Raw genomic sequence first — 13,479 nt, 5'->3', positions numbered from 1 at the left:
TCCTCCCCCTCCGCAAACATGTCCTGCTGGGGTCCCCCAAACTCCCCTTCTGCATGCATGGGCGGATGGACAGTCACCATTGTCTGACTGTCCAAAGCATCATCCCCCAAAGTGCCCATGAGCATTCCTTCGTCTGCCAATTCTTCCGCAACAGCATTCCATAACCCCGCTGTGCTTGGGGATAAGAAGGTGCTGATTGACAGGGTGCTGATGTTGCCCGCTGGGGCTGGAGAACTGCACTCCTCCTCCTGCTCCCCAGGCAGTGCTGGTCGGCTGCTGCTGCTCTTGCAAACAGGAGTGGTGGCGGGGGTGGAGAACTCGGTTCCAGAGCTAATGGTGGCCTGCTCACCCACCATCAGTTCCACCACAGCGTCTGCGTCCTTCTCCTCAATAGGACGGCTATGACCTGGCGGTGGGAGGAACATCTGGGACACACGCTGCTGCTGCTGTGTCTCTGCAGTGTGACTCCCAGCTGTTGGGCGGCCAAGGCGTCCACGGCCAGTGGCTAATGGCGGAATAGCCACTGGTGCAGACGCAGAACTGTGCATGGTGGTGGTGGCGCGGCTGCCACGCCCACGACCTCATCTCTTGGCGATGCCCTTGCTGCCCTTGCTGCCCCTGCCCAAACCGCGGCTGCCAGTGCCAGACATTGTATATTTTTAATATTATACAAACGAAAAATAAAACTTATGTATGTAAAGGCGGGTGGGACAAGTGGGGTACTTTAATGGGGTGGGACTGGTGGTTGTGGGTGTGTGAGGTGACGGACAGGTGTACTCTACAGCAGAGATCGGTGTAGCGCTAACGAGAGAGTGCGCAGTGCGCACACAAAGACCCTAGCTGACGCTGACTGACGGTGTCCCACTACACAGACTACAGTACAAGTCAGCGAATACACAATAGAAGAAATATATAAACAATAGGACGGGTGTAGCACTAGAGGGTGCGGACAGCGCAGATGTGCACTGCGCACACAAAGACCCTAGGTAACTCGGGGACGGACGGTACCTATACACAGACTAGAGTACAGTACACTACAGTACTACTAACTAAACAATTGAAGAATCTAGATAAATAATACAACAGGTGTGACTAGATTACAGAGAGCAGATACAGCAGGACAGGTATAGCAGTAAAGCTGGGCCTTACTAACTACAAAATAGTACAAATCTTTTTTTTTTTTTTTTTTTTTTTTTATTATTTTTTTTTATTATTATTATTATTATTTTTTTTTTATTTTTTTTATTATTATTTTTTTTTTTTTTGTACAAAATAGTACAAATCTATCTAACACAGAAGTAGTAGTAGTACAGGAGTAGAATAGGACAGGTGATAGCACAGGTAAGGTAACTAGAGACTAGAGCACAGAGCAGGGCAGGCTGCCTTGCCTAGGCACAGGGCCTAGCTGCTGGCTGCAGGCCTGCAGCAGCACCAGTGACAGTCTCTCCCTCCCTAGTCCCCCTAGTAATCACCCAAGCTAAACTGCCTAAAATACAATCTATCTACAATACAAAGCAATACAGTTGAAGATCAAGTGTTGGAGTGTAAAAATGCTAGGTTTAGAACAATAGCAATGCACTTGCACACAGACAAAAATCACTGGAGCAGTTCTCTCAGTACTATCAGTCAGTAAGTCGCAAGCAGGACGAGTGAGGCAAGATGGCGTCCGCTATTTATAGAGGGGGGCTTGGCCAGGCTCCCCCTCTGTGATTGGCTGCAGTCAGAGGGCTGGGAGCCCTCTGATTCGCTTGTGAGGACTCGAGGTGACGTCTGGCGTGACACTATCCGAGCTTGTGACGCTATCCGAGCTCAGATAGCTAGGATATCTCCGGATATCTGATTGCTATCCGGGTGCGCTCGGATAGCACAGCCCGGATAGCTAATACTATTCGAGCTCGGTATTCGAGCTCGAATAGTGAAAAAAGAGCTAGGATATCCGAGTAACTCGGATATCCTAGCTCAGATGAGCAACACTGGATGGTTGTATTTTTAAATTGTTTGAAAATGTAGATGGTTGTATTTTTAAATTGTTTTAAAATGTAGATGGTTGTATTTTTAAATTGTTTTAAAATGTAGATGGTTGTATTTTTAAATTGTTTGAAACTGTAGATGGTTGTATTTTTCAATTGTTTAAAACTGTATCCATTCAAGTGCAAGTTATGCACTGACTGCCAGGTATAATGTGCAGTCACAGATGCAGTGAAAGGTATGCAGTGATTGCAAACAGCTGTTTGTGTAGTGACGGGCATGCTGGACTGGTGCGCACCATGACGAGAGTGCAGGTGATGGTGGCTTTTCAGCCCATATGGTCGCCCGGCTGATGTAGCTGAATGACAGAACAGTGACTGTCCAGCTGATCAAATTTGGTCTGACCACAATGAAACAACGACCTTATTATCTTTGGTGTGTCACCCCCACCCAAGACACTCATATAGCCGGCGGTCATTGCTTCATTGTGATACGCAAACCCCTTCACTGCGGCAAGGTAATGATCACGAAGGGGGATGGGCACATGTACATGCCTTTTTTTTGTTGCAGCCGCCTGCAGTTCAGCCAGAAAAATTAGGCAGGCATGTGTGCGCCCCAGAAAAATTAGTATAGCGGCCTTAAAAATTCTGGAATCCGCCTAGAGTCCTGGACCCTGGTGGTGGTGGCGGAGAAGGCAGTCAAGCGGCCTGCAGGCAGAGATGCTGTGTGTGGGGACTGACTTAGTCTTCGGTCGTGCAATAGCCCTCAGGGATCCATGCCTCGTTCATTTTGATAAAGGTCAGGTACTGAACACTGTCATGACTTAGGCGATTTCTCTTCTCAGTGACAATGCCTCCAGCTGCACTGAAGCTCCTTTCTGACAGGACGCTTGCGGCAGGGCAAGAGAGAAGTTGGATGGCAAATTGGGCCAGCTCTGGCCACAGGTCAAGCATGCGCAACCAGTAGAGCAAGGGTTCATCGTCGCTGCTCGCAGTCACAGTGTGTACATCCACACTTAAGGCCAGGTAGTCGGCTACCTGCCGGTCCAGGCGTTGGTGGAGGGTGGATCCCGAAGGGCTACTGCGAGGCGTTGGACTAAAGAATGTCCGCATGTCCGACATCACCCTGAGATCGCTGGAGCATCCTGTCCTTGCCTGCGTGGACTGGTGAGGAGGAGGAGGAATACTGCCAGTGGTACCTTTATTGCGTTGTACTGTCACATCACCATTAAATGCATTGTAAAGCATCATTGACAGCTTGTTCTGCAAGTGCTGCATCCTTTCCGCCTTGTGTTGAGTTGGTAACAGGTCTGCCACTTTGTGCCTGTACTGAGGGTCTAGTAGCGTGGCCACCCAGTACAGGTCATTCCCCTTGAGTTTTTTGATACAGGAGTCCCTCAACAGGCTGGACAACATGAAAGAGGCCATCTGCACAAAGTCAGATCCAGACGTACTCTCCATCTCCTCTTGCTCTTCCACAGTGACGTCACGCAACTCCTCTTCCTCCCCCAGCCATGAACAATACCACGGGAACGTGGAGCAGCAGAAGCCCCCTGTGACGGCTGCTGCGGTTGTTCTTCTGCCACTGCCGCCTCTTCCTCCTCCACAGAAACACCTTCCTCATAATCATCCGAGTCTGACTCCTCTCCTTCCCCACACGACTCCTCTTCTTCCTCCTCCTCCCCCCTCTGTGGTGCCGCAGGTGTCGAGGAAACATGTGGTTCAGATGTAAATCGCTCCTACGAATCCTCCTGCCGTAGCTGTTCCTGTTCCCGCTCCTCCACAGCTTCATCCACCACTCTACGCACGGCACGCTCCAGGAAGTAAGCGTAGGGGATCAAGTCGCTGATGGTGCCTTCAGCGCGACTCACCAGGTTGGTCACCTCCTCAAACGGCCGCATGGTCCTGCATGCATTTCGCATCAGTGTCCAGCTGTTGGGCCACAACATCCCCATCTTCCCAGATTGTGTCCTTCTACTGTAGTTGTACAGGTACTGGGGTGACGGCTTTCTCCTGGTCTAGCAGGCGAGAGAACATGAGCAGGGTGGAATTCCAGCGAGTCGGGCTATCGCATATCAAGCGTCTCACCGGCAAGTTGTTTTTCCGCTGAATGTCCGCAAAGCGTGCCATGACCGTATAAGACAACCTGAAATGCCCACACAACTTCCTGGTCTGCTTCAGGACGTCCTCTAAGCCTGGGTACTTTGAGACAAATCTTTGCACGACCAGATTCAGCACATGTGCCATGCAGGGTACATGTGTCAGCTTTCCCAAATTCAATGCAGAAATGAGATTGCTGCCGTTGTCACACACCACGTTGCCTATCTCCAGCTGGTGCGGGATCAGCCATTGCTCCACCTGTTTGTTAAGAGCAGCCAGGAGAGCTGCTCCAGTGTGACTCTCCGCTTTGAGGCAAGACATGTCTAAAATTACGTGACACCGTCGTACCTGGCATGCAGCGTAGGCTCTGGGGAGATGGGGCTGTGTAGCTGGAGAGCAGAGGTGTATCTAGGGAAAATAGCGCCTATGGCAAGCACTGAAATTGTGCCCCTCCATAACACCAGATAAAACACTCTTTCACTTACCTGGGGCCTCCGCAATCTCGTACTTTCCTCGCTGACCTACTGGTCCTCATCCTTGGTCCGCTGTGGCCCGGTAAGGTGTGTGACGTAGCTTTGTCATGCAATACTAACCCATGCACTAGCCTGGCGGCACGCCTACTTGATTGCACTCCTGTGGCTAAGAGCATTCTGGACCTGTACATAGCACTTTACAGGAGTGCAATCAAAGTGCCTCGCCACCAAGCCAACACATGCGCAGTAGTGTATACAGTTTACAGGGCCACACAGCGCATTAAGGATGAGGACTGGGAGAGCGAGAGAACTACAAGACTTCAGGGCGTGGATTCTGGCGGAAGCCCCAGATAAGTAAAAGACATCACATGAACAATTATTTTCAACTGCAAGGAACCTTAGGACACACATTTACAGTTTCCATACTACAGAAGGCCACTGCAGTGCTTACCCACAGAATTTCATTTCTGGGAAAATCCCAGAAGAACTTATAGGAAAGCAGTGGCCTGCTGTAGAATGAATAGAAATTGTAAGAATTAAAATGTGGGAAAGCCTGGGCCTGCTATAGCATGGAAATTGTAACTGAAATAAAAAGTGGGACAGTGGGAAAGTAGTGGCCAGTAGGGATGTAGGCCAACCGTTCGCTGGCGAACCCCTATGGGTCGCTACTACTTCCGGGTCGCTATGACCCGGAGTAGTACGGCTGCGCTGGGCCAGCGGTGCGTGTCTTTGATCGTACGCCTGTTGCCGGGCACTCTCTGCGCATGAGCGTGACGTCACGCACATGTGCAGAAAGTGCCCGGCAACAGGCGTACGATCAAAGACACGCACCGCCGGCCCAGCGAAGCAGTACTACTTCGGGTCATAGCGACCCGGAAGTAGTACAGGGTGAGGTGTTCGCCGGCGAACAGTTCCCGAACCATTCGCCGACATCTCTAGTGGCCAGCAACTGCTGTTGCACTGCAGAACAGATTTTATAATAATGGGTTATTACAGTTCATCTCTACCTTATAGTTTGATTTCTAACGTAGCTTCAGCTCTGAGATGAAATAGTAAGCTGTCCTGGATTTATAAGGGCCAGTCCAGTAGCCCCAGTGGAAAAAAAATAAGACAATAAAGAGTTAAACGTGCTGCTGTGGATGCAAACAGTCTTAGCACACAGTGTGGTGAAACAAATTAACTCTGTGTGCAATAAAAGTTTTGAATGACTCTGGGTGTGAGTGTGAGGCCCCTCCAAGGGACAGTGATGAGAGGGGGATATCAGCCTAATCACTAGTAAAGCCTCACAGACAGCCTGCTGTGCAGATAATTACAGGCTGAGCTGGTACGTCAATCTCTGTCCCCTTACCCTGATTCCTGCAGCAGCTTACAAACTACAGCAAACTTCAGCAAGTCACTGGCACTGCACAGTCCAGCGGGGGAAGGAGGTGACGTCACATGTTCTGCTCTGTCCTTCCCTGCGTTCCACTGCTTGTCTGCTGGGCTTCCTGGATAGAGGAGGGATGAAGGGAAGCCACTTCTGCATACTGTGCTCGAAGTTGCTGATGTTGCCAGGACAACGAGAGAAGCTTACAGGATACTGTGCGACACTGTAAGTGCGTCAGACCTCTTCTCCAGGCAGGGTGTACAGCGCTGGCAGCTGCAGATTGTGGGAAAAAGGAGCATGAGGAGGTGCTCGGACTTGATGGAGGGGGGTGATTTATTTGTTCAGAGATGCGCCCCCCCAGGTGAGCGGCAAGGGACGCCTATAGCAGCTGCATTATGTGCACTCCTGTAGATACGCGTCTGCTGGAGAGGAAGAGGAGATGGCAGCACCGCTAGAGTTCAACTGACACTCAGCTGAGGAGGAGGAGGTTGACAGCGAAGAGGATTTAGCTGGAGGAGAAGGAGAGGAGGTGGCAGGAGGCCTGCCTGCAAGCCGTGGAGGTGTGAAAAGTCGGTCCGCTGAACAGCCACGTACTCCCTGCTTGCTGCCATCGGTCACCAGGTTGACCCAATGGGCTGTGTACGTAATGTAGCGGCCCTGCCCGTGCTTGGCAGACCAGGCATCCGTGGTCAGGTGGACCCTTGACCCAACAACCTTCGCAATAGATGACACCACTTGCCTCTGAACTGCACGGTACAGTTTGGGTATGGCCTTTCATGAAAAATAATTGTGGCCTGGTATCTTCCACTGCGGTGTCCCAATGGCCACAAATTTACGGAAAGCCTCTGACTCCACCAGCTTGTATGGTAATAGCTGGCGAGCTAATAGTTCCGCCACACCAGCTGTCAGACGCCGGGCAAGACGGTGACTGGCCAAAATTGGCTTCTTCCACTCAAAGACTTCCTTCACGGACACCTGGCTACTGCTGTGGGCAGAGGAGCAGGAACCGCTCAAGGGCAGAGGCGGTGTGAAGGAGGGTGGCTGTGAAGGTTCAAGGGAGAAAGCGGATGAAGACGATGCACCTGAAGGAGGAAGAGGAGAAGGAGGGTGGCTTGTCTTTTGAGGGGTGCTGCTTTTCCTCAGGTGTTCTTCCCATAGCTGTTTGTGCCTTCTCTCCAGGTGCCTTCGTAAGGCACTTGTCCCTACGTGAGAGTTTGCCTTTCCACGGCTCAATTTTTGCTGGCAGAGACCACAGATGGCTTTGCTCCGATCTGAGACACACACGTTAAAAAATTTCCAAACCGCTGAGCCCCCCTGGGGTGATGGCGCTACGGTGGCATCAGCAGCTGACGTTGAAGGGCATGTTGGCTGGCTGGCCATAGCTGGCGATACATGGTGCCGGACACTGCCCCCAGCTGTTTCTGAGGACGAGCTCCCTCTGATTCTATCATGGAGTCGTCTCCTCCTACTCCTCTCTGGCTCCCCCTCTGAACTGTCCCCCTGGTCATCTCCTCTATTGGGAACATACGTGGCATCCGTATAATCGTCATCATAATCCTCCTGCCCAGCTTCGCTTTCCTCAGACAACTCCACAACTGCACCAACTTCAGGTGGTTCATCATGCCCCTCCTCACACATTACGTCCATACTATCGCCACCTAACTCAGACGTATGAGGTGGTGTACCTGCGCCTTCTTCTTATTGTTGCAGTAGTGGCTGTGGATCAGTGATTTCACCACCACCACCACCACCAAATAACTCCTGCGAAGTGTCAAATGCAGCGGATGTGGTGCTTTTATTAGCGCTGGTAGCACTGGCTGCGGGAGATGAGGTCTTCTGTGTTAAATACTCAAGCACGTCCTCACAATTTTGGGAAGTGATGGCACGTGCCTTCTTCTGACCACTGTACTTTGGTCCAGGTCCGCACGAAATCACAGCAACACCACCTCGCACAGACCTGCCAGTGCCTGGTGGCCTTCCTCTGGGTCTGCCTCTACCTCTTCCTCTACCTGATTTGTCCATTTTGTCCATCTCGGGGGGAAGCTAGGTATATGCAGTGAGGTGAGTTCACTCAACAGAAAAGGTAGATATGCAGTGAGGTGAGTTCACTCAACCCAAAGGTTGTTATATATGCAGTGAGGTGAGTTCACTGAACACAAAAGGTAGCTATGTGCAGTGAGGTGAGTTCACTCAACCCAAAGGTAGTTATATATGCAGTGAAGTGAGTTCACTCAACCCAAAGGTAGTTATATATGCAGTGAGGTGAGTTCACTGAACACAAAGGTAGTTATATGCAGTCAGCTGAGTTCACTCAACACAAACGTAGTTATATGCAGTGAGGTGAGTTCACTCAACAGAAAAGGTAGATATGCAGTGAGGTGAGTTTACTCAACCCAAAGGTAGTTATATATGCAGTGAGGTGAGTTCACTGAACACAAAAGGTAGCTATGTGCAGTGAGGTGAGTTCACTCAACCCAAAGGTAGTTATATATGCAGTGGCCACACTGGCCAGTGGGGTGAATTCACTGAACACAACATGTAGTTAGATGCAGTCAGCTGAGTTCACTCAACACAAACATAGTTATATGCAGTGAGGTGAGTTCACTCAACAGAAAAGGTAGATATGCAGTGAGGTGAGTTCACTCAACCCAAAGGTAGTTATATATGCAGCGAGGTGAGTTCACTGAACACAACAGGTAGCTATGTGCAGTGAGGTGAGTTCACTCAACCCAAAGGTAGTTATATATGCAGTGAGGTGAGTTAACTGAACACAAAAGGTAGCTATGTGCAGTGAGGTGAGTTCACTCAACCCAAAGGTAGTTATATATGCAGTGAGGTGAGTTCACTGAACACAAAAGGTAGCTATGTGCAGTGAGGTGAGTTCACTCAACCCAAAGGTAGTTATATATGCAGTGAGGTGAGTTCACTGAACACAACAGGTAGTTAGATGCAGTCAGCTGAGTTCACTCAACACAAAGGTAGTTATATGAGGTGAGGTGAGTTCACTCTACAGAAAAGGTAGATATGCAGTGAGGTGAGTTCACTCAACACAAAAGGTAGTTATGTGCAGCGAGGTGGGTTCACTCAACACAAACGTAGGTGTATGCAGTGATGAGGTGGGTTAAATACACAACAGGTACTAGTAGTAGGTAAATGCAGTACTGGGTAGTACAATGTGCAGCTCCCTGTCACACACACAGGTAGTCACTGAATGTGCTGCTGGTGCTGGTGGGCTGCTGGCAGTGGGACACACACATTATGAATTAGCAATGCTGTCTAAGCAACACAAGTGTCTCACACACACAGGTAGTAGTCACTGAATGTGCTGCTGCTGCTGGCAGTGGGACACACAGTATGAATTAGCAATGCTGTCTAAGCAACACAAGTGTCTCTCACACACAGGTAGTCACTGAATGTGCTGCTGCTGCTGCTGCTGCCAGTGGGACACACAGTATGAATTAGCAATGCTGTCTAAAAAACACAAGTGTCAGTTTCAAACACAGAAAAAAAAAATTGATCACACGAGCAGGATGAGCTCTGAAAAGAGCTTTTCTGGGGCGCTATTATAGCAATAAGATTCAGCTAAGCAAGCTAAGAAGGCAAGAGCCTGACTAATCTGTCCCTAGGAGAACAAGTCTGCAGCAGCTGTCCCTGTTCTGTCTCTAGCAGGCACATGAGTGAGGCTAATGGCCGCCGGAGCCTGCCTTATATAAGGGGGGGTGGGGCTCCAGGGCTTAGCGTAGCCTGATTGGCTACAATGCGCCTGCTGACTGTGATGCAGAGGGTCAAAGTTGACCCTCATAGAGCATTATGGGGCGAATCGAACTTCCGGGAAAGTTCGCCTTCGCCGGCGAAGGTGAACCACTCGATGTTCGCCTGGAACCGTTCGCCGGCGAACCGTTCGGCCCATCTCTACTTCACATGTGGCAGCTGGATTAAACTGTGATTTTCTGGAAGTTAAGCCTGTAGCCTGGATTATTGAACCCAAATGCTAGACCCACCAGGATGTGAGGTGGATGAGATCTGGTGAGCTGATTAAAGGGGACTATAGTGGTTATTTGCACAGAGCGTAGCATGTGTGAACCGCTAACCACTGGTGATGTGTGGTGGATGCATTAAAGGAATACTTAAGTCAAAAAAAAAAATGACATTTACTCACCTGGGGCATCCCTCAGCACCCCGAAGCTGGATGGTGCCCTCGCAGCCCCGCTCCGATCGTCCTGTCCCCGCCGGCGGCTACTTCCGGTTCGGCGACAGCCGCCGACAGGCTGGGAACGCGGCTGATTTTCCACGTTCCCAGCCGCTGCTATCACTCTCTATGCTGCTATAGCGTATATATAGACGCTATAGCAGCATAGAGGGGTGATATAGCGGCTGGGAACGCGGAAAATCAGCCGCGTTCCCAGCCTGTCGGCGGCTGTCGCCGAACCGGAAGTAGCCGCCGGCGGGGACAGGACGATCGGAGCGGGGCTGCGAGGGCACCATCCAGCTTCGGGGTGCTGAGGGATGCCCCAGGTGAGTAAATGTCATTTTTTTTTTTTGACTTAAGTATTCCTTTAAGTTTTACAGTAATGCACTATGTCTAGATCTGTTTGAATCCCACAGATTGTAAAAAACATTGAAGGGGAGTAGCGCTGTCATTCATTTGAACAGTTTGATACTGCTGGACTCTTTGATAGCAAATACCGTCAGCATTGAACTTGGTACACTGATGGTGCACTTGATTAGGCAGGCGCAGTTTGTACTTATTGAATGTTATGTTTTAGGAAACTGGTAATCTTATCTATTTAGCTAGCATGCCTGTGAAACCCTCCTGAAGTGGCAATTAAGGCATCTAATTACATTTATTTATGTTTACAAAAGAATGTCTCTCCTTTGTATGCTTAGTGTATATAAATTGTGTTTTTTACATTTTGTCAGCATATGCAGGAATCAAGTCAGATGAAGGCTTATTATTAGCCAAAAGCTTCCTTTTTATTTCTCTCTAAGTTAGCCAATAAATGGTATCATTCTGATTAAAAACGTCTTGCTTTCACAGACAGTGATAATTGCCACAGATGTCCGGACACAGAATGGCCAAATGAGAAGAAAGTAACATGTATTCCAAAAACACTTGAGTACCTGTCACATGAGGACACTTTGGCTCTCATCTTTTCAGTCTTTTCTCTCGCAAGCTGTATCATTACTGTTATTATGTTGAAAGTGTTTATTTCATTTTGGGACAATCCATTGGTGAAGGCCAATAACCGGACTGTGAGCTTCATCCTCCTGACCTCCATCCTGCTGAGCTTCCTCTGTGTCTTCTTGTTCCTGGGACGTCCTGTGGACATTACCTGCATGCTGAGACAGGTGTCATTTGGGACCTTCTTCACCATTGCTGTCTCCTCTGTCCTGGCCAAGACTATCACTGTCTACATTGCTTTCAAAGCCACCAAGCCTGGATGTTACTGGAGAAAGTGGATGGGGAGTAAATTATCTAATTGTGTTGTAACAACCTGTTCTTCTGTCCAAGTTCTGATTTGTACTATCTGGCTGTCAGTGTCTCCTCCCTACCAAGAGAATGACATGGCCTCTTCTCCTGGGTTAATCATCATCCAGTGTAATGAGGGCTCAGTGATTGGCTTCTACTCTGTGTTGGGTTATATGGGGCTTCTGGCCGGTGTGAGCTTAGTTCTGGCTTTCATGGTGAGGACATTACCGGACAGCTTTAATGAGGCCAAGTACATCACGTTCAGCATGCTGGTGTTCTGCAGTGTCTGGATTGCCATGATCCCGGCCTATGTGAGCACCAGAGGGAAGTACATGGTGGCTGTGGAGGTATTTGCCATACTGGCCTCCAGTGCTGGGTTGATATGTTGCATATTCCTGCCCAAAATATACATTATTCTTATAAAGCCAGGAATGAACTCTAAACAACTGTTCCTGAAGTGAAATAGTTAGAAGAGAGAATATGAAAAGTACACACCATAAAGCATAAATGTATCCTCAGTGAGCACACCAGCTGCACTCTTCTGCAGTAACATATTACATGTGTTTACAATCAAGCAAAGATATTATGGACTTACTGTACTGTCTGACCAAAGCTACTAAACAGCTAAGGTTGCTCTAGAGTAGAGTTGGGCGAACCTCCGATTTTAGGTTCGCAAACCGGGTTCGCGAACTTCCGCGAAAGGTTCGGTTCGCGTTAAAGTTCGCGAACCGCAATAGACTTCAATGGGGATGCGAACTTTGAAAAAAAAAATTATGCTGGCCACAAAAGTGATGGAAAAGATGTTTCAAGGGGTCTAACAGCTGGAGGGGGGCATGGCGGAGTGGGATACACGCCAAAAGTCCTCGGGAAAAATCTGGATTTGACGCAAAGCAGCGTTTTAAGGGCAGAAATCACATTGAATGCTAAATGACAGGCCTAAAGTGCTTTAAAACATCTTGCATGTGTATACATCAATCAGGTAGTGTAATTAAGGTACTGCTTCACACTGACACACCAAACTCACCGTGTAACGCACCGCAAACAGCTGTTTGTGTAGTGACGGCAGTGGCGGGTTCACTGAACAGAACAGGTATGCAGTGGCGGGTTCACTGAGCAGTACAGGTATGCAGTGGCAGGTTCACTGAACAGGTATGCAGTGGTGGGTTCACTGAACAGGTATGCAGTGGTGGGTTCACAGAACAGGTATGCAGTGGCAGGTTCACTGAACAGGTATGCAGTGGCAGGTTCACTGAACAGGTATGCAGTGGTGGGTTCACAGAACAGGTATGCAGTGGCAGGTTCACTGAACAGGTATGCAGTGGTGGGTTCACAGAACAGGTATGCAGTGGTGGGTTCACAGAACAGGTATGCAGTGGTGGGTTCACAGAACAGGTATGCAGTGGCAGGTTCACTGAACAGGTATGCAGTGGTGGGTTCACAGAACAGGTATGCAGTGGCAGGTTCACAGAACAGGTATGCAGTGGTGGGTTCACAGAACAGGTATGCAGTGGTGGGTTCACAGAACAGGTATGCAGTGGTGGGTTCACAGAACAGGTATGCATTGGCAGGTTCACTGAACAGGTATGCAGTGGTGGGTTCACAGAACAGGTATGCAGTGGCAGGTTCACTGAACAGGTATGCAGTGGTCTCACTGAACAGAACAGGTATGCAGCCAGGAACAAGCCTAACTAATCTTTCCCTATGAGAGACAGTCTGCAGCAGCTCGCCCTACTCTCACTAATGCAGGCACACGAGTGACCGTAATGGCCGCCGCTGCCTGCCTTATATAAGGGGGGTGGGGCTCCAGGGGCTAGTGTAGCCTAATTGGCTACACCGGGCCTGCTGACTGTGATGTAGAGGGTCAAAGTTGACCCTCCATGGTGCATTATGGGGCGAACCGAACTTCCGCAAAGGTTCGCCTGCGGGACGCGAACGCGAACCACGGAAGTTTGCATGGAACCGTTCGCTGGCGAACCGTTCTGCCCAACTCTAGACATAACTACACCGCCATTTTCACCTTCGGTGAATTTTATCATTGTTTTTATTTTGGTCTGTTTCCATATTCAATAAAGATTTGTATTTTTGAATAATTCTTCTGTGTGG

At 49.3% G+C, this 13,479-nt stretch overlaps 1 protein-coding gene across 1 annotated transcript; it reads left to right on the top strand.

Annotated features, from left to right (window-relative positions):
• The first annotated feature begins 11,099 nt into the window (after positions 1-11,099).
• On the top strand, positions 11,100-11,837 carry LOC137532690 (vomeronasal type-2 receptor 26-like). The gene has a single exon (XM_068253516.1). The coding sequence runs from the start codon at positions 11,100-11,102 to the stop codon at positions 11,835-11,837; it is 738 nt and encodes a 245-aa protein (XP_068109617.1).
• Positions 11,838-13,479: the final 1,642 nt, after the last annotated feature.

The sequence above is a fragment of the Hyperolius riggenbachi genome, chromosome 1, assembly GCF_040937935.1.
Source record: "Hyperolius riggenbachi isolate aHypRig1 chromosome 1, aHypRig1.pri, whole genome shotgun sequence".
Taxonomy (NCBI): Eukaryota; Metazoa; Chordata; class Amphibia; order Anura; family Hyperoliidae; genus Hyperolius; species Hyperolius riggenbachi.
The sequence above is the reverse complement of the archived record's forward strand: the minus strand, read 5'-3'. Positions and strand labels throughout refer to the sequence as shown.

Excerpts from the sequence above, each read along its gene's own strand:
- LOC137532690 (XM_068253516.1), top strand. The coding sequence starts at position 11,100 with ATGTTGAAAGTGTTTATTTCATTTTGGGACAATCCATTGGTGAAGGCC.